General features: G+C 40.7%; 2 protein-coding genes across 4 annotated transcripts in view; one reads left to right on the forward strand and one right to left on the reverse strand.

Annotated features, from left to right (window-relative positions):
* Nucleotides 1-21449, forward strand: part of nog1 (noggin 1) — a 101786-nt gene that overhangs the window by 68231 nt on the left and 12106 nt on the right. The window contains exon 6 of one of the 3 annotated variants that reach the window (XR_003219705.1): nt 1685-1783. The exons of the other annotated variants lie outside the window; for them this stretch is intronic. The gene's annotated coding sequence lies outside the window, so the exon portion shown is untranslated. The remainder of the gene's footprint in view (nt 1-1684; nt 1784-21449) is intronic. 3 annotated transcript variants of the gene reach the window in all.
* Nucleotides 235-8654, reverse strand: LOC100703793 (ectonucleotide pyrophosphatase/phosphodiesterase family member 7-like). The gene is made up of 6 exons (XM_003442490.5): nt 8274-8654; nt 7697-7842; nt 6694-7323; nt 4149-4383; nt 1414-1546; nt 235-1218 (listed from the first exon to the last, which is right to left on the reverse strand). Exons 1-6 carry the CDS (start codon nt 8506-8508, stop codon nt 1161-1163), a joined length of 1437 nt encoding a protein of 478 aa, XP_003442538.1. The 5' UTR covers nt 8509-8654; the 3' UTR covers nt 235-1160.

Consider the following 21449-nt stretch of genomic DNA (forward strand, 5'->3'; position numbering starts at 1 on the left):
AGGGCCCGCCTTCAAAATAAAAGAACGCCCGAGCGCCAAAATTTAGCCAGAGGGCAAATTTCAATTTGTTATCCCGCAGGTTAAAAAAATTAAAGTTGTATGTGTCATTTTTTAAAGCATCCAGACTTATGTAATGGGACAAACTGCGCTTACCATGAATGCAAAAATTATCAAGAAAAAAAAACAGAATTAAAAACTTGTAGAGTCAGAATATAAATAAAATGCACACAAAAATTTCATAATAGAATATTTTATTTGATGAATTTTACGCACAAGATTTATTTTAACAAGGTTTAGACAAGAAACAAACTCAAGCAAGTAAACCAGTTAAATAATCAGTTCATGTAGTACAAGTGTAAAGGGCAGCATGTTGATTAAAGTGTTCTATATACATGTCTTAAATGTTATGCTAAAAAGAAAAAAAAAATGAGGGCTCAGCTAATGAGAACTAAACAGTTCTGGCGTACATTTTTAGCTGTGCAAGGGAAATTAAAGTCAAAATATATATTTGAACTTTTGATATATAGACAATATAAAACCCCCGATGGTTTACATCTATGTTGAAAGCTGCAACCGGAAGTGTTGAGCATCCGTGTTTAACTTGAGATTTTTATCCGAGGAGAGGCGGCAACTGATGAGTATATAGTTCCTCAAAATATGTCACTTGGCAGCCACCGTAGACGTGTTTTCACTTCTTTAAATGAAAGTAGAGACGTGATGGCCTTAATATGATGATCGCTACTTTGTTCTCAGCACGTTTGATCCTAATTTAATTGCTCACAGCCTCGCCCCAACACCTCGTTTTGCTTTATGGCTTTTATGTTTATTTAGTACATAAAAGTAATATAACGTTACGTTAATGGTCTCGGATGTTTATATTCCAGTGTCCCAACACAGCACTGCTTATGGATGTTTACTCCCATTTAATTACAGCAGGTTTGAAAAAGACCTAAACGTTCTTCATTCATACATAAACCAGGACATCTCCAGTTAAACTTGTTCCGATCCTTCTCTTGTCACTTTGTATTGTTTGAAAATAGCTTAAATAATAATTTACACACTGCTCTTTGGGTTCTAATGCAATTCGCCATGAAAGAGAATCATCCAGGAGGTCCGTCCACAGGGAGCTGCTTTTAAATCTCTCTTCATTATTGTGATGTTCAAAATGAAGTTTGATGTGCATCTTCTTTTTCAGGAAGATCTCTCAAACTTCCTGATCTGAAACACAGAAGTAAAGAAATTTTACTGGCCGCATTTTTATTGTACACATAATAAAATAACATATACAATAATAAATACACATAATAAAATAAAGTGGCATCAACACAAATGTATCAACAGATGTTAATAAAATATAGATTTAACTTTTATTTCTCTGGGATGTATAACAGTTTTGAATGAGTAAGTCATTACCTTTTTGTCTTGCGTTTCTGCTTGAGTAGTCGTTGGACCACTGCTGCTGCAAACACTATGACAAGAAATCCAGCTACCGCAGCCAGTCCAGTGAAGGCGTTTTTCATGTACTTCCTGTGTGAACTACTTTCAGCTGAAAGAAGAAAGAAAAACAAACTCATTCACACATTGAAGATTTAATTTTTTATGAAGCCTTTTGCTTTAATATTTTTGCACTGACATAAAAAAATGTTAGTTTTATTTAATTGTATCGATTTTTATTTGCTTTCAGAGCTCAAAGACATCCCGGTCATGGAGCTTGGAAAGGAAAGCGCCTTGACTTCTTTAAGTTTCTTCTTCAGTCATAAGACCAAATGCTGAAGAGACCCAGGTATTTAAGCCCTAGTGGGAGCTGTCCCTTATGGAGGGTCGTTGACCCACTATGTGCCTCATCACATGGTGTGAAAAACGGTGTGGGCCAATATCCTTAGATTTCTTCTATAACTTTAGTTTTTGGTCACAGTTTGATTCTGATTGAGCAACAGAAGTACTTGGGTAGATTTAAGAAAGGATCATTGTTTGGCTTAAAAACAGTATACTGTTATAAACCACATATTATAACTTTTGTATTTGTGTGTTTATATCTGCACGTCTTGCTAACTTAATTTGTCTGCTTGTGTCTTGTTTGCTCGCTAGTTCAGTGATGACTTTATTCTCACTCTTGTCAAGCACAAAATATGGATCTGATATATTTCATAAAAGCCAGCAGGCAATGGTGTTTAAGAAAAAGATTACATAGGTGGATATTAATGGTTATCCAGCATAACAGTTATCTATGTGGTGACCAGTCTAGGGGTGTGGCTAAAGGGGGAGGAGACTGCAGTGGTAAGGACTGAAGAAAGTGTTTGTCAGGGAAAAACAGTGTCGTCCTCTTCAATCCGTTATTATAAATATAAAGTCACTGATATAATAAACATGCACTGAACACTTTGCATATCAGGTTTTAAAAAACGGACTTCCCCTGTAAATGCTTCAGTGGTTTGTCTGTGAAGGTTCTCAGTCATCCAGGTCATCGTAGTCACAGGAGTTTGCAAAGAAAAGCGTCTGGACTTCTTTAAGTTGCTTGAAGACGTTTCACCTCTCATCCGAGAAGCTTCTTCAGTTCTAAGGTCAAATGGCCGAGAGTCCCAGATTTAAACCCAGTGGGAGTTTCCCCCAAAGAGGGACAAAGGACCCCCTGGTGATCCTCTAATCACATGAGCCAAGGTGTGAAAGCGGGTGTGGGACCTAATCAGCCAGGGTTTCGGGTGAGCTCATTGTGAAACCTGGCCCCACCTTGTCATGTGACAAGGTCGCTTCAGGTCGCTTCAGTGGTTTGGTCCACTGCCTACCTTTGCTGATAACCTTTATTGTGTAAAGGTGAATTTAAAATTTAAAAATTAATTTTTATTTGTTAATTTTACCAGTCAGTACAAGTCAACACAATTACAGAAGCAGCCATACTGCATTTTCTTGGCAGAGGGTGTGTACATAAAAAAATAATACAAGTTGTTGAATTCTAGGCCAAGTTTTAACTGGTTAGATGTTTATTTTTATAAAAATTCCTGAGTTTTCATAGCAAGCCTGACAAGTTGGTCGGCCCAAATTGGAAAAAAAAATCCTATTATGTCAAACAGGTCATATTGTTATTTATTGTTAATATTAACCTAATTTTTAATAGAAACAACAATAATAAAAATTGAATAAAAGCAACAGCACAGATATTCTGAATGGAACAAATATTTTAAAGAAAGCAGGATTGTTTGTGGGTCGCTGAAAGGTCAAGAAACTAAGTGCATCCTGACCTGATGACTTCATTATTACATCACACATTAATGTAAGTGAGCCAATCAGCTTTTAGTGTTCGTGACCACTGAAAAAAATATGTGAGCATATCGAGAACATCTAGTATCTTACCTTAGTTTGATGATACCAGATAGTAGACACACCAACATGTGAATAATTGAATTATTATTATTATTATTATTATTATCATTATTATTATTATTATTATTATGATCAGAGGTGGGTTGTTCTAACTAAATTATATCTGGTTTTGATATAAGCATTTCTTCACCTTGTTACATCAGCTAGATGATACATGTTTGAGATTCACTTTGACTTAACACATCAGTCAGTCATCAGTGAGTTGTTCTGGCTGACATATTCCTTTATTACTATGTAGTGTATTCTGACTCACTCCCACATTTGCCATTTTTCCAGTCAGATACTCACTAAAACACCAAATGTGTATTAAATCAACAAATTAACCAGTTATTTCTTCCCTTTTGTTTCAAGAGCCAAATGAAAGGATACATTTGTAACCTGCGTTAATGTTTTAGTATTCATCAGTAATCATTGGGCCTTGGGCTGAAAATATCAAATTACTGAAAAGCAGAAAAGCAGTAGTAAGGTGACCATTTCTGCTGTTTTTATGAAGATTATATGATTTTTGTGAACTTTTCTACTTTTCTTTAAGTCTTTTCTTTCATATATGAGCTCTTTAGACTTCATTGGAGGAAAAGAAATGTTTCCGAACTTGCCTCAAGAACACCAGATGTACTTTGTAGTTGTAACCTATAGCAACCCTACATCTGATTTGGACACAACTAAAGTCAGAAATGATGGATGATCGGCCCAGTAATGAAGGAGCAGGTGTTGGAGCGACACACTTTCAGTGCCACGGGGAGAGACTCATTAGTCTGATATAAACTCACCTCGAGCAGCAGTGCTAGTAACCAGCATGTGTTTGGTGGCGTTGAGATGGCCGTCATTGACCTCCGGCTCGATGCCCAGGATGTGACACATCAAGGGGTAGATGTTCACTGTCTCAAAGGGCCCCACCTTTAGGTTTTTGTGAAACGCTGGACCCACTGCCCTGAAGAAAGGCTTCATGTCCATCTCTTGGTTGTCATAGCCATGCTCTCCCTTGTGGAATTGAACTGGGAAATACTGCAAGGACAGGATGGATAACATAACTCTCTTGACCCAGTTTGATAGATTCAATTAGAATCTAACTTTCAAAAGGTAGTCAAATAAAATAAAACCTCAACAGACGTCCAGATTGGTCTACTCTCAGTCAGTCAGCAGAGGGAGGTATTGACCAAGCGAAAGAGGATTGTCTACACTGTGCAATGAAAGCCCTTTCACCCTTTGTGACTACTGCCAACCAGTGATAATGCCTAAATGAGAATGTTAATCCAACTCGAAAATGTTCATTTTCATGAAATACTTGAAATGGTTTCATAATTAAATGTTATAGTTTTCCAACACATTTCCAGAATTCAGAATACACAGTTGTCTTTATGTTATGTAACCATCTCAACATTTTTATCCTTTTTCTTGGATCAAACTAAAAGGAGTATTTAAAAAACTGAAGGGAACAAAGAGCCAAATTTCCAGTCCCAACATACAGACCTGGGATTTAACCCATTTTGTCACTGGGTTCAAAAAATCGATTTTCCTCTTTTTCAGGGTTTTTAGGACATTCCACAATTTTAAAATTTCCTCTTTTAAATTAAGTTATGATTTAATGGTTCTCAGTACTGATGGACACATTCGCTTGCAAAGTTGCTGCACAGCAGAGTGACTGAGTGAGTGTAGAGCCAAATGAAAATGCTAATTTTGAATTTTGAGGCATGAATAGCTTCATGAAGCATTTGAGAGCGTACTGGATGTCATCAGCAAGGCCTGGATTATCCTGAGGACGTGCAAATGCACTTGATTAAAATTGTAATGTACTAAGATTAGAATTTAACTCCTTGCGTCTGGCTGAAAAGAGCCCAGTTTAAGTATTTTCAATGAGCAGAATTTAAGTAATTTAATTATTTCTGTAGTCAAGAAATGAGGAAATTTGTAGAAAAAAGCCCAGATGGCATGTACAGATAATTAATCTGGCTCTTTATCGCTATAGAAGTGCTTGTCATTTAGAATCCTTATGACCACCTACGTAGGTCATAATCACATAAATTGCCTGGTTGTTAATAAGTTACAACAAGAAGTGCGAATGTTTGCTGAAGCTGCACTTTGCAGTTTAGCATGTTGCATGAGAACAAATGTCAGCTATGTTGAGGGTGAATAAAAGGGAGAGGAACTGATAAGACTTTATCGATTCAGATTCCGTTATCGATATCATTTATCGATTTTAATTGTGTCTCATTAGCTTTGCTTTGATAGCCTAGCAGTAACAGTTATAGCAAAGACATTGCATTTGTGCAAATTCATTTTGTGCTGTTGGAGACATTTCCCTTTTTTGTTGTGACCATTGTATGGGTCATTACTCAAAAGTAATTATTACATTTATACATTTTTCTTAAAAGTAAGTCCGTTACTTAAATCCTCCAAGGAGAAAGAAATTCATTATCGTGCTCGTTAGACTGCTTTCATGTTACTCTATAAAATAGCCGAAACACATGCTCATAATTACATTTCATAATTTAAATCTACAGGCTGCTGTAAAAGTATAAAACTCTGAGCTAGAATTGCTACCACACTTTTTTGTGGTTGTAAACTTTCTCGAGTCACTGGAAACCTATGAAATGACCATATTGTTGCAGTTTTGTAAAGGCCATTGCTTTTCATGCATCGGCTTATCAGTTCTAGTTTGGTTGTGTTTGCTTTTATTCATATGCATGTTTACTGTTGTAAAGCAGCATGCTGTAACGCCAGCCTTGATGATATCTTGACTCTAAGCAAGTGGTTTTAACGTCTTGACATCCCCGAGGTCACCAGCAACCTGTCTAGGGTTAGGGTTCAGTTTTAGCCTCATGCTAAGCAAATTATTTCAAATAAAGTCTCATATATTTTGGCATTACATTTTTTTCTGTTAAAACCTTTTGGTGATCCAAACAGGCAGTAATTCTGTATAAAGGGTTAATGTTAACGAAACTGCTAATTTTAACCTCAACCCTGATCCTCATACCTATGACCCGGGGGATGTTCAGAGTCTCTGAAGCTAATCAACAAAGTGCAAAAGACTAAGGTCTAAACAGAATCAAAACTATCATCTGGCTGATAAACCTGTAACTTTACTCTCCACCGCTCCAACATCCTAATGTGGACTTTCGAGCTTGCTATCTCTCTGAGGGAAATATTGCTGCGTACAGTTGTACCACACAGCAGCTGCTGACAAAAATGGCACTATGTGATGCCGTGGCATGAGTAAATGTTAGATTTGGCACGTATGATTGCTGCTGAAGATCTTGTCTGACAGCTTGTCAGGTGAGAGGGTGAAAGACACAATTTGAGCATCCGTCAACGTACCCCGTTGATTACGTATCCAGGGTCGGCCCATAAAACGATGGGGAGGATGCGATCGTTTTTAGTAAAGCGAAGGTGCTCTGGCACGTCCTCCTTCTTGTACACGTGGAGGTGTGGATGAGCCCCTTTCAAGGCATTGTACACCGCCTCCAGCCTGCCCGGCTTGGGCAACAGCATCCCGGAAGGTCCGTAGTCCACCAAGTGGAAGGACAGGTCCCCGAATGAAAAGCCTGGGATCGCTGACAGGGTGATTTCCTCCACCAGACCGTTACGATACACGGTGGTCATGCCGTGGTCTGACGTGATGATGATGTTAAGGCGTTGAGTCAGCCCGTGTCGCTCAGCTGATTGCCGAATGTAGCCCACTGTTCGGTCCACTTGTTTGACCATCTCTCTACGTTCATTAGAGTCCGGACCGTATCTGTGGCCTGTACCGTCAGGCTCGCCAAAGTATAAGGAAACAAAGTCCATGTCCTGGTCTCTGAACCAGCTCATCACTTTATCTGTGTTTTCTCGCCAAGCGGTCTCGTTCTTGTAGTCGTAAAGCTGCGGCTCCACTTCCTGCAGCATAGCAACCTGTCCCTGGTAACTGGAAGCTGTGCCAGGAAAGTGAAGAGAGCCAGCTTTTAGGCCCTGGAAGGTTAGAAAAAAACAAGGCCGCATTAACATAAACATGACATATGCACTTGACACGCTGACAAGTATGTGAAAGCTACATCTGTTCATACTGTGGGTCAACATGCTAGGAAAGCACATCAGTAATAGCCGGATTTTGATTAATTTTCTTAAACCTACAGCTTAACCTTTGAAGCAAACTTAGAGCAGCTGTCATTTGCATGCCGTTAACATCTACGCCTGCAAAATTATTTGCAGTATAACTGCGGTGATCTTCCTGAAATCATTCAGCGAGCCTTCAGAGGTGTTTTGTCAAGAGAAATGGTTTCTATTTCTGTAAACAGCAAAACAGTCTCTCCCAGTGATAAGATGGAAATTGTGCTGCGCAGACCTGTCTCTGTGCTGTGATCCAGATAGGCAGAGTGCCATTGTCCCACCACTGATTCACAAACTGAGTCTGATAGTAAGACTTCTTCTCTCCGGTGGTTGTGTTGAAAAACATGTTGTGGATTACCCCGTGATTCTCAATGTAGCGGCCTGCAGAAGAGAATCGCTGTCAGTCGGCTTGCTCTCATTATTCATAGCGTGACACATTCACATTAAAAATTCTATCAACTTAACGGGCTGAGTGGCATGACGCTTTTGGACAAGGTCTTACGACTAACTTCGGAGATTAGAGGAATTTAATTTCAAGGAAGTTAAATTTCTTTTAGTGGGCGCTGATGATTCGAGAGTCAAAATAAAAAATAAAAAAAGGAGCAGAGAATTCTTCCCTCAGTCATCCAAGCATAATCATCTTACTCAGCTATAAAAGCCGTTGGACCCTGGGACATTCAATTACAACTAATTCCTTTTTCCTGTGGCTTTTTCGATACTTGCAAAGTAAACTCAGAGCGGTTGCTACTCTGTCATGATATGCAGATCCCCTGCCAAGTAGCAGCGCTGCTGTAGAAAATGAAACCCTTTACCTGTCAAGAGGGTGAAGTGTGTCGGGCTGGTGATGGTGAGGTAAGGAGGGGTGACATACTGGGCTTTGACGCCGTCCTTGGCCATTTGGTCGAGGTTTGGCGTGTCCACATCACGGTCGTAATCCCACCGGAAACCATCGAATGAGACCAGCAGCACCTTCTGTCTCTCGTTGTTTACCGGCGCTCCGAGGACCGATGAGGCCCAGAGGACGCAGAGACTCGCGGTCCACATCATGGTGAACGTAGGCGCCAGCTCTGTCGCTCAGCTAAAACTCTGATTTACATAAGGAAAGCCACCTCATGAGGTTTGTCAACCCAGTAACTTCTGGGCAAAGTTTCACCAACTTATCTTATCTCAGTGATTGAAGCGACCTAATCTTTTCTGCATGATGTTTATGGGCTGACTTTATTGTGTTCTCAGAGAAGTTCCCCAGTTTTCCTCTTGAGGAACTGCAGTAAAGCAGATTAATCTCTCCGGGCCTCACGGCTGTTTGTTTCCCCCCTAACTCGCTTGTTGATGCTGTCTTTCTGTTTGTCTGCCTGCCCGTCTGTGTGTCGGAGTTTCTTGTGAATCACTGACAATGGGGGAATGACACTTTGATGGGTTTCACCTTGAGTTGGGATGGTGCATGATTGATCTGACACCAAGAAAATAAAGAGGAGAATGAGAGTATATATATCCTCGTCAGATAGCAGTAGACTCAAGGGAAGAAAAGACCCTAATAGACATATTCATTTTAATAACTCTAATGTTTATATAGCTCCAGGATATTGTTATAAGGTCTTTAGAAATCTACATAGATTTCTTTCAGCAATGACCATGAGGGTGGACAAACTATTAAAAAATGAACAGAAGCCTCATCGGCGCTTTAGTCCAGATCATACCCGGTGTCCCCATCCAGACGTTATATCTATAACTGTGATGTAACCTTATCGACGTCCATCAAATTGCTAGACAAGCTAACTCTTCAAATTTGTTCTTTATTGTGTGTGTCCTTGACAGAGGTTCAAGGGAATAGTCTAATCTTTATGGAGATAAGGGATAACATTCATCAGCTTTCATTTACCTTATTCATATGCATTAGCTTTCTCATATTAACTCTATCTGCTTGCCGTCCGCTGTCAGCAAGATTCGGATGAGTGTTTTGGACTGCTGAGACTGGGGAAAGTCTCAGATCTCTGCTATGAGAACTTTATCAAACACACACACCCTGAACTTGGTGGGCGAGCAAACTTCATCTGACCCTCTCAGTCCTGTATGGAATTTCCGTGGGGATCTTCACATTTTCTTGAAGAGAAAAAGTGAGTTTTTTGCCTTTAGCACTCCCTGCTGCCCATACGCAACCATGCAGAACACCTTCCCCAGACAGAGGCAGAATCAAATGCACTCGTTGAGTCATAGCAAACGCAGTAACAGTACACAGAATAAGACCATGACTTTTCTCAGGGTTGGAGCATGACTTTCTTTTAGCAATGTTCATATGTGGGTGGGAATTTTGACTTTTGTTTAACTTTTATATCACTTTCCCATCCTTAAGAAATCTTAGATAATGAAAAGTACATATTACAAATTCCTGAATATGTCACCATAACCTCAACCCCCAAATTTTTAAAAGTCAGCTTGTCTTCGGGCATTAAAACGTGGTTCGTTTTTTTTAAGTTTGGGACAACTTAACTGAAGGGAAAAACTCCCACATGCTCTCACACTGCTGCTGTATTTTATTGGATGTGTCACTCTGAGCAATTTCACTCTGTATGCAAAAAAACCATCATAGAGCTGTAAATGCAGCGCATAAGGATATATCACCCAATCAGATGGATGTGAATCAAATAAGAAACAAACAAATCATCCCAAAACTATTTTTTGGTGCAGAAGAATGTTTCAACAACATTAAACATTACACATGTTATCACAAACCCAAAATCATTAGACACATTGGGTAGATGGATTAGATTAGATATTGCACCTAATGTGCATTTTTTTCTGTAGCTCAGAAATAATGGTGCCATTGTATAAAATGTCAAATTGTGTGGTCCCATGACAATAGTTTAACTAGAATGCACACACAGCTAATGCTTGCAGTTGTGTTATTTTTTCATTTCCATGCACAAATGAAACACATTCCCTCAGAAATGTTTAGATCTCTGCATTTTCTTGTAATTGTCAGGTTGAAAAGTCAACAACTCATTTCACAAACAAGATATCTGTTAAAACATTTGAAATTCTCGAAGTGCTACAAAATGTTGTCTTTTAAATCAGAATTGCTAATGAAAGTGGAGTGAGCTCCACATATAAAATACATAAACTCAACCAGTGCTCTCTTTTATAAGTGAAAATAAATTCTTAACTGCATCTGTATTCTGCTCACTTTTGGGTTTGAATGGCAAGCTGTTTCTTTCCCTGCTGTGACTGGAAGTAGACCATCAAGTTCATGCCAGCGTGCCCAGATCGATGTGTTTTGAATGGTGAGCAAACAAACTTGTAATGCATGAATGGCTTATTATCAGGTTACGTGAAATTAAGTCCAAGCGTAAAGTTGAAACCGCAGGAAAAAGCCCAGTGGAGGTCCACTGTGTTGTTACATTTCTCACTCAGCTACAAATGCAGCACTTTAATACAACATAACATTAACGTTGTTAATTGGAGTGACGATGGAGAATATTAATCAGATTTGTCCTGTTAACTGTTTATTCAGGAACTGAAATGGTTGATAGTCTCCGTAGTTCTGATCAAATCAAATCAAAGTTGTTGAAATCCACAAATACAAACATTTCCTGAGCGTGATTACATCTGCGATAAAGGATTTGCCTTACAAATGCAAGCCTATACAACTCAACACTGGCTTTTTCCATGTTTACATTTAAACACTTTACCAAGACTTTGTACATTTGATGGTGGACATTTGCATTTTTATATTAAAATGTACTGCTGATTTTACTTGAACCAGTTAAAACAGCAGCAGACAAACACACTCATGTGTACACACGAGATGAAACGAGCAGGAACCGGAGCAGTGATGGGAACTGATAAGAATTTATTTATTCCGATTAGCGATATCACTTGTCGATTCCCGTTGGCTCTGCTTTAAGAGTCACCACCATCTCTAAGCAGCAATAAGGACATTACATTCTTGCAAATTAATTGCATGCTGTGTGGTCAAATGTCAGGGGACAATAGCTGCAGTTACAGAGAAGGGAAAACGACCTTTGGCCCCGACCATTGTGCTTAACCCTTCATGGCCTCGGTCACTTATTGTGGTCCATATCAAATGTATACTATTGGCTAACTGCTTGTGATTGACAGGTTGTTTTCAGTCATATCCAACCCCTGCTTATCAGTAAAATAGCTGCTTTTAGCTCTTATGTACAGTTTAATGCTCCTCCTGCTGCCAAGCGAAGCAAATACACACAGAACATCTTTGAAGGGAAGTGAAACGAAGTGTTAAAAACAATGAAAATGTTCCGTTGCAGCTATTGTGCTTTTTCATGTGCGTTTCTGACCTTTGTTTTCTTTCTTCTTCTTCGTCTTCGGTGTATTTGTGGTGAACTGAACTATTTCTTCCTTTCCTGTTTCTTTGTCAACCAATAAGCATTTTATCTATGAAAAGCGCCACAACCGCTGGCTCAGCACTCTTGGTTTTTTTGAAGTACCGCATGCTAGCATGTCTGCTGTGGTTGCAATAATACCACTAATGCTTCCTTCTGCATGGCCAAAGAGCAAACAGATACCAGTCTGGGACCATAAATCCAACATTAAACATGTTGTTTTGACACTTCCATTTTTCTTTGTCATGCACCAGCTACAAGAGGTAAGTGCAAATGTCCACCCAGTTCCCCAGACCTCAATCAGACCAAACATCCTTTGGGCTCTTGTTCAGGTGCTTTCAAAGCTGGGGGGCCACCACGAGGACTTATATTAGGTAGGTAGTTTTAATATTGCGGTACACAGTATTAGGCATGTTGTGATGTGTGCTGAAGCATTGCGTATCAGGCCGGCAGCCTCCAGTAGTTTCTCATGGAACAGCCTTATCAGGGAAACAGGCTAGATTTTAGTAGAGGGACTGGATGTGAAGGGGGGTGGCAGCTCCTGGTGCAGCAGAATAATAACCGTGGTGCTACAAGGAGAGGAATCTTTCACACCTGTCAGGCAGCCATGCTGAAACTGAATAAGGCAGAGCAAGGTGTGTGTTTATATGTGTATTTGTGCGTGTGTGTATTTTTTTTAATGTAGCTGTGTAATGTTACTGATGCTGTACGGTGTTTTCCTCACAAATGGTCAACATGTAATGACAGCAGAGGGCTCAGACCCAGAGGTTCACAGCGAGGTGAAGACGCATTCAATGCTCCTTTAAAAAAAAATCACAATAATAATAAAAATTCAACCATTTTCATTCAAATTCAATATCCTTTTGGTTGCCATTAACTGTCTAATGTCCATGTCAGCGCTTTGTCAGACTGAATTCACGTGTAAACACTGACCTTGAGTGCCCGTATGAATATTTGGACAAAGCGTATGCGAATGCTGCTCCTGTTTTGTGTGGTGACATTGATTTGATGAAAGTGAGATTAACATTTAGAGAGGGTGGCAGTCATTTCCGCCTGAATAACACAGTACACATACCATACAGTATGAAAATTGAACAGCAGGAATCTGACAACAAGTATTACTATAATATATTGGTGCTTCCTTCAACAGGCCACTAGCATGTAATTATTATCTCTTCAGTCACCAGTAAGCCAAATCTATCAGCTGTGAATCTACGGCATATCGGCCTTGCTCTTCACTAATAATTCCCCTTTCGCTCTCATGGACAGCCCGCTAAGTAAACATGTTCTTTTTCTATTTGTTGCACGCAGAGGTTGTCACCAACAGCTCTTTAGTCGCACATCAGAATGTGCAGGAGTTAGAATGAGGGCATCTAAACAAATATGTAAATGTAAATGCCAATATTTGAAAAGGAACACAAGCATTTTTTAGTTAGATGAAATAACTCGATGATGAATATCTCGACTTGTTTTCATGCCTTAAAGGTGTTTTGAAATTGCAGTTTTGTATATTCCCTTTTATTTGCTGGTATACAAGTATGATCATACTTATTCACATTTTATTTAAATCCAGACAAGTTTCACAATTTTAAGGAAATTACTTTTTAAGGCTCAATCTGCGTCAGGGTACTTTTGTAATTCCTGCCCATAGAATATTCAGACATGTGTATAACCTGAGAAAACCTCGATGCTCCATGGATGTTTACCAAGACTACATAAAGTACACTCTGAAAATCAGAAAGATGTAAATGTAGCATTATGAACAATCCCTACTTCGACCATCGTTGGAACCAACCAGCGGATCTACACCATCGCAACAGTGATCCTTGAGATGCTTAACCAAAAGATGACCAAAGGCCATAGAGAACAGTACCCTCCAAACCAGGGAGATTTTTGTCTGTTATTTCTGCATAAATGCTTTCTATCTAACATTCACACACATTCAAAGACTCAGCCTTGGCCAGTCACCGGAAGAGGTACAGAAGTCAGTAGAATAAACCAGACGTTCTCCATTCAACCATCCAAGGTGTCTTCTGTGTGGCAGGGAGAGCACACGTTGGCCATCCCCACCAAGGTTGGAGTTGGCGTAATACTGGAAGAGCATATGGGAGAAGAGTGTAACATAACAGCAATGCTCATTGCCTAGTGGATTTAAGAACAGACCACAACATCCTCCCCAAACAGGATCTAGCTACCCAACAAGAAAGTGTCATACATGAAGAGCTGGACAGTGCCAGGTCCTGATGTGAGTCACACCTACTGGTTAATGAAATTAAATGGACTCCATGAGTGCCTGGCAGCAGAAATTAACCAGCTGCTAATGGATGATGCACCTGGAATGACTAACCGATGGCTGCACAGCACAGACCCAGAAGGGGGTCGTTCCTATCCAACTACAGGCCAAAAACCTGCCTTAGCTCAACATGGAAGCGACAGAATAGAGCAAAGGTCAGCCACCTCCGCTACATGGATGACATCAAGCTGTATGCCAGGAGTGACTGAAACATTGATTCACTGATATATACCACTAGGATCTACAGCAGTGAGACTGGAATATCATTTTGACTGGAGAAGTGTAGTTGGATGGTAACAAAGCGAGGAAAGGTAGTCAGAACTGAGGGTATTGTACTACCAGAAGACAAGATTCCAGATACTGACGATGGCTAAAAGCACTTTGGAATCCCAGATGTGAATGGGAGCAATAAATATGTGACTAGGAAAGCTGCAACCACCTAATTCTATCCAGAGAATAAAGCATGTTCTGAGGAATCAGCTGAATGGGAAGTTCAGTATCTGGGCAGTTGACACCTATGCCCTGCTGGTCAACAGATACCCTGCTGAGATGATGAACTTGCAAAAGGTGGCGATAAAATCCAAGGCATCAGTGCATGGAGGGTTTCATCCCAAGTACAGAACCCTGAGACTGAATGCTAAGCAGAAGGAAGGAGGCCGAGGACTAGTGAGTGTCAGAACTTCTATCCAGGATGAAGCAACAAAGATCCACAAGTACATCGGGAAGGTGGCCACAACTGATCATGTGCTCAGTGAATATGTCAGCAAAATCCCCAAAAAGAAGAGTTGCAAGAACAGGAACCATCATGGAAGGACAGGCCCCTGCACTGCATGTACCACTGGCAGGTGTTACCGAGAAATCCTACCAGAGACTGGACAAAGCTGGACAGGAAAGATGGCACAGAGGCACTAATCATGGCAGCACAGGAACATGCTCCAAGCACAAAATTGGTAGAGACTGGGTTCTAACACACCAGGCAAGACCCCAGGTGTGGGCTTCAAAGATGCCCCTGAGACAATCCAGCACATAACAGGGTGCATGATGCTAGCAGGCAGGGCATACAGGAACATCTGTGCCGAATACGGCCTGGAAGTCCCAAGATCAAAATTCGATACGCACCCAGGATGGATGAGAATGACAGCGGTAACATCCTGTGCGACTTCCAGATACATATGGACAAACTGGGGGTGGCTAGCCAACCGAACATAGTAGTGGTGGACAAGCAGAGGAAGAAGGCTGTAGTGGTCAGTGTAGCTACACTGAGTGATAGCAACATCAGGAAAAAGGACACAAACAGCTTGAAAAATATCGAAAGCTGAGAGAGGAGATAGAGAAGATGTGGAGGGTGAAGGTAACAGTGGTCCCTCAGTGACCACAGCTGTAGGTACTTTACTGTAGTTAATCAGGAAATTTGTTTAGCTAGATTATCCTAGATTATAAGTCTGAACCATTTTTAAAAAATTCACATTTTTGTAAAATGGAGTTTTTATTGAACCTTCTGACAAAATTTTAAAAAAAATCATTTACATATGACTTTTACTTTAAATTATATTTGTTATATCAGACTTCCTCACCAACCGGCTTCAATCAATCTGACTCGGCCCCCACCTCTCCCTCCCGCTGTCATTCGGCATCAGATTCCCACAGGGCTGCATTCTCAGCCCCCTACTGTACACCATGTACACACATGACTCCACACCAACCCACCCAACCATTGTCATCGTCAAGTATGCTGATGACTCCACCGTGGTCGGGCTCATCTCTGATGGAGCTGAGAGCGTGCAGGGTGGAGGTAGAGAACTGAAGCTGAGCATCCTTAAAACCAAAGAACTCATAATGGACTTTACAAGGCGCCCACCACCTGTTTGACCCTTCCACTCAGCCCCTCAGGTCAGTCAGGTCCCGCACCTTCAGGCTCACTAATTCCCCTTGGCCTTTCGATCTGTTAACAAACACTATCCCCCCACCCTGCCCACCCACCTCACCAATCTGAGCCATGACCTGAGTAACGCTCATCACTCAGGCCAGGACTCTATTCAGATCAAGTCTACTGCCAAGCACTTTGCAGCTTGTTCTCCAGTGTGTGTCTTTCTCTTATTTTTGTATATATTCTAATTTTTACTACTATTTCTATTATATTCCGGCACAGTTGGTATGGAGCACCCACAATTACATCGTACGTGTACAATGACAATAAAGGCGTATTCTGTTCTATTGTTTTTGCAATTTAATTCCTTAAATATGTATTGTTCAATTTATTTTGTTTTTTCAGGGTTGATAAAAGTAACCGTGATGACGTAGAAGTCTCAAAAATAAAAAACCCTCATGTATCAAATATACGTGACTGTATGCTTGGCTTTAAACTGTTCAAATGCAGTGGGTTTTTGTCAGCGTTGTTTAGTCTTTCCATCATATTCAAGTAGGCAAAAAGGTTTTTTAAGGATATACACAAAAGGTGTGAAAACTTGAATTCAGATGTGTGTTGATAATTAAAACCATAAAATTAGAAGTATTCAATTAATGTCTTTATTTTCAAGTCCCACAGAAAGACCAACAGTGATAGTGAACTGACCCTATTAACAAGTGTTGTTTGTGTATCCGAAGCCTGTTAGCTTATTCCTTTGTGACACAGAGCTCCATTGTTTTTCAAAAACTATTAAAACCACATCAGTGAGTCACACAGCTGCACAGGCTGACATGTTCTTTCATTATCATGAACACACACGCTTTAGCTTACTTTGACTCAAACCCACACACACAGGCCTTCTGCTTCAGATTTCCACTAGAGCACCAAATACAACTGGAATTAGTCCCAGTAAATACACTACTTCTCACTGTTGGAGTAAACAACAATTACTGAGCCTTTTAAAAAATAAACACGGTTTATTTGCAAAAGATCTAAAGAACTGTTGGGATAAAAACTAGCATCTTCTTTGTTTAGAATTTAGGAAAAATATGGAATAATACCACTCTTCATCAGGTCAAACAGTAGTGGCACCTCAAGGCCCAAATGAGAAGAGAGCATCTCTGAACCTCAAAGCAAATGGTCTACAACAGCAGAAGGCTTGTCAGCTAAAAACACAAAATTAGACAATAGGAGATTGGAAAAGTGTTGCCTCATCTAATAAATTTAAATTTCTGCTGCCAAATTCAGATGGTAGGGTCAGCATTTGGCACAAAGAACACAAAAGCATGCATCCGTTCTGCTTTTTATTAAAAGTTCAAGCTGTTGTTGGTGGTGTAGTGGTGTGGCAATATTTTCTTGGCACTCACTGGGCCCCTTTATACCAACCGGGCATCGTTTCAGTGCCACAGCCAGCCTGAGTATTGTTGCTGACCATGTCCGTCCTTTTATGACCGTCTGATGGCTGCCTCTAGCAGGATAACACACAGTGTCACTGGTGATCGCTGTGCTCAAATGACCTCCGCACTCACCGCACTCTCCGGTAGAGCATTCTTTGGGATGCAGTGGAGTGGGAGATTCCCAACAAATCTGCAGCAACCATTAATGTGGACCAGAATCTGTAAGGAAAGTTTAATAGGCCTATCTGTCTCGGAGCCATGACGAATTAAGGCGATTTTGAAGCAAACCCCATATTATGCAGGTGTAACCACCAAAGTGGCTCGTGAGTCTATATGTATTTAACAGACTTTCCTAATCCATAAAACACATGCTTTTCATATTCAGAGGGGCCAGCAGCGATGAGCAAAATTAAACAGTATGCAGAAGGTAGTAAATGGCCATTATTACACTGAAATATCTCTAACTCTCCATGTGTAGCATGCGTGTGACACAGAGAGAGGGAGAATGAAGGTGAGAGAATGAGTAAGAGCTGGGAGCAGAGTGGAGGAGGCTCAGGCTTGTGGAGGCAGCTAGGCTGATTTGCAGCTTCATTCCAGCGCGTGGGCCCTTTCAGGCTCTGTTGCCTGTAACAGGTTGACGTGATAAACTCTGTAGCTGAGCCAGTCAGATGTGGCACATTGAAGGCACCCTCCTCCTCTCGCCTTTCCCCCTGGCCTGGTGTCTCATTGTGGCGCTGTGGGGCTCCAGTGTGCTGGCGTTACACTTTCACACAGCAGTAATTGATTTCTTTAATTTGCTTCAAGAGAAACTGTTGTCAGCCAACCAAGCAGGCATTTTTCAGGCCACTTTAATTAAATGCCAGGTCTTTAGGTGTGATATGAAATTCGTTTGGCTCCTCTGATCTTCTACTCCTCAGACAATTCATTAACATTTTCGTTTCTGCCTTTATGTTTTACACAAAGCTTCAAAAAAGTAGCTCATCAGTGACATTTCGTTTCTCGCGCTGTACATTCAATCACTTATTTAAGTGCATTTAAACTAGAGATTAAGTGCAGTGTAGCTGTTTCACGTGTGATAATACTGAGTTTGTAGAGCCTCAGTCAGCCAAGAAATTCGAGAGAATAATAAAGCAGGTCTGCGAGTATAGAATTAACTGCATTTAATGCCAACTCAAGATTCGAGTGTGTGTTTGTCTACGCTTTCCTTCACTCTGGTGCCTGCAGCTACACTTATTCCATGTTTGCGGCTTCATCCTGACGACCTTTGTCTCTTTCACAAATGTCTAAAGTGTCATTAGGGCTATAATCTGTTTGGAACTGCAGGTTCGATAGTATCAAATCTGCGTTACAGCTCACATGTAATACCTGGTGAAGCAACACTGGGCAGGTGTTATGTTCAGTCTAAAGCAGGAGAACCATTTATTTCAGCTATAATAGCAGGGCAGCAGGCACACCTCCCTAATAATATCCTGATGCCTCCCCACTCGCTCTGACTCAGAGATCTTCTGAAAGGCCCCTCTCCACTCATCCTCTCAGAGTGGCCTTCCTCTCATGGAGATGAACAGCAGCTGCCTCTTCCTACCTCCCACCATACGTCAACACATCAGCACCACTCTGCCTGGCTGCCTTCAAACGCCCAAAAATACGAGGCCCACTAAACCCGAAAGCACAGCCTTGCCGCAGTTCACGTAACAATAGCTGATGTGTGTTGACAAAAATATTTCTGCTATCAAATTGTGTGTGATAGTTTGGGAATTGAGTGGAAAATCCATATGGAATGTATAATATCTGGTTTTCACACTTTTAAATCGCAAGTATCAAAGTTCCGTCTATATCAAGATGACTCTGATTTATGTTATATTTAGTATTGTGAAGTCATTGAGTACTCAGAGGGCCAACATCTGTTTTGTTTTTCTGCAGCAGGTTTTATCGAGTTGCTCCTCTGTCCGTGCTCCAAGTTTCATGTCTGCAGGGTAACTGTGCGATGCAGCTCTGAGAAAGGCAGGCAAACACACCAATGACAATAAACGAATATCCATGCTGGCCATCGCTCTTGTTTTTCTCGGGGGGCAGACGAGCTGAGTAATAAATAATTGAATCATTATCTTACATCTTATTGTAGAATTTCAAAAAAAGGCACAAAAACATCATGTGCTGTAGTCACCATGTGGTACGGGGTAGCTGCAGACACTAACATTGGAAAGATTCCCAGATTTGAACTCACAAGATCAATAACTTATAAGCAAAATGTTGTTAGAATACAAACAATGGCTCCCTCCAACCACGGCAAAGTAGACATGGAGCTAAAATCTAATTTTCATCAACTCAACCATCTACACAGTGCAGCAGTGAAAAGAGATACTGCTGCTACAATAAAAAAAGAAAACAATCTGTAAAGACTTTTGTGTGCAGTTTATTGTCACTGGAATTACTTCACGCATCGGTGGTCTGCTCTGGGTCCTTCTACAACACTTAATTTGGGGGGGAAAAAGCTTTTGGCAAGAAGACAAGCATACAGTGTTTCTACACTCATCCTGCTGGAGAAGTTTTCCTGAGATATTATTAATCCAAGGATAACATATTCTTTTTAACGTAAGGTTTTTCTGTTGGCTAAGTGAAATGTGAAATACTGTAATGCATAAAACACGTGCTTGTGCATCTTTATTTATTAATCATATAGCCACACTCTGAGCTGTCAGGCTCTTGAAGCACTGAGACTCATTTTCTCTGACAGCATTTTTTTCTGACTGCCTCTTTCAGCTCATCATCTGTGACTGCTCATCATCTGTACCTGTGACAGCTTTAATTCTTGACTGTTTGGCACATTTTCTCCCTGGTTCATTTCTGCAGTGAAGACATTATTTCATCCGTGGCAGAATAACACGTTGCACAAACCGGCTGCAGGTTAAACTGAGATAACCAAGCAACTTTAGGACCGACTCTTTGAATATTCACATGCTAATCAGTGTGATCAGTTCCCACAGTTGTTGGCTTGCCATGTATAACTGCTTTATCTGACATGCTATTAGGACTGCTGCTAATAAGTAGCTTTTCTAATATTTCATATCGATATAAATGTATGGCTACAAGTCTAAACCTAACTAATATCAATAGGGACAACATGAATTTGCCATGTTTTTGTGTTTGTTGTCACCGAGTCGACAACGTGTGAACCAAAATTTTCTCCGAATGTCTGATTCCAGGGGGTGAATTTTCCAAGATGGAACTCAATTTATTTCATTTTTCCTCCATGAAACCATGATGCCACTAAAACACTTATTATAAACAGACTTGAAAATAATGCCTAGTTCTGCCTACGCCCTTTAGATGACCGTACTGGATATTGTGAGCGAGTAATTGTCTCGCTCTTCCTCACCACCGATGTACCCCTGCTGGCTACTGTCTTTATCCTCTTGGCTCTTACGTATTCTCCCACTTGCCTTTATCACAGGTGACCAGTACTGATTTAGGCTAGCACAGTGCTGCAGCGGTTATCACTGTTTTCTGTGTCCATGTCCACCAGGGCTGGGTCCTCTCCAGGTTCTCCCTGGTTGGTAAACTAGTGATTCTAAATGTGAGTGTGGATGGCTGTCTATGTGGAAGCTGTGCAGTAGACTGACTGGTCTTTCGCCCAGCCAGCTGGGATGGCTTCTCCTTCACCCTGAATTGGATAAGAGGTTAAGAAATTGAATTGTTGAATCTAAAAGGATATAAAAGATGCATGCAACCTCCTGGTCTCAAAGGGAAGTCTGTGTGGACTTGCACGACGACTCCTGTGTGTTCCCATTAGAGTCAAACAGATACAATCAGATACACTCATCATGTTTCCAAACCATCAAGTACTAAAATTTGAACAACTTTAATGTTCAGGTTTAAGTTTTTAATTTCATTAGTCACATCAGTCTATACCAGGGGTGTCAAACTCCAGTCCTCGAGGGCCGGTGTCCTGAAACCTTTCCATGCGTCCCTGCTGCAACACACCTGAATACAATTAGTAGGTCATTAGCAAGACTATAGAGCTTGACTGCATGCTG

The sequence above is a fragment of the Oreochromis niloticus genome, linkage group LG4 (assembly GCF_001858045.2).
Source record: "Oreochromis niloticus isolate F11D_XX linkage group LG4, O_niloticus_UMD_NMBU, whole genome shotgun sequence".
NCBI classification, from domain to species: Eukaryota; Metazoa; Chordata; class Actinopteri; order Cichliformes; family Cichlidae; genus Oreochromis; species Oreochromis niloticus.

Coding starts and splice junctions, on each gene's coding strand:
- LOC100703793 (XM_003442490.5), bottom strand. CDS start 8,508: ATGATGTGGACCGCGAGTCTCTGCGTCCTCTGGGCCTCATCGGTCCTC. Junction 7,324..7,696: donor GGATCACAGCACAGAGACAG/GTCTGCGCAGCA, acceptor CTAACCTTCCAG/GGCCTAAAAGCTGGCTCTCT. Junction 4,384..6,693: donor CTGGATACGTAATCAACGGG/GTACGTTGACGG, acceptor CTGTCCTTGCAG/TATTTCCCAGTTCAATTCCA.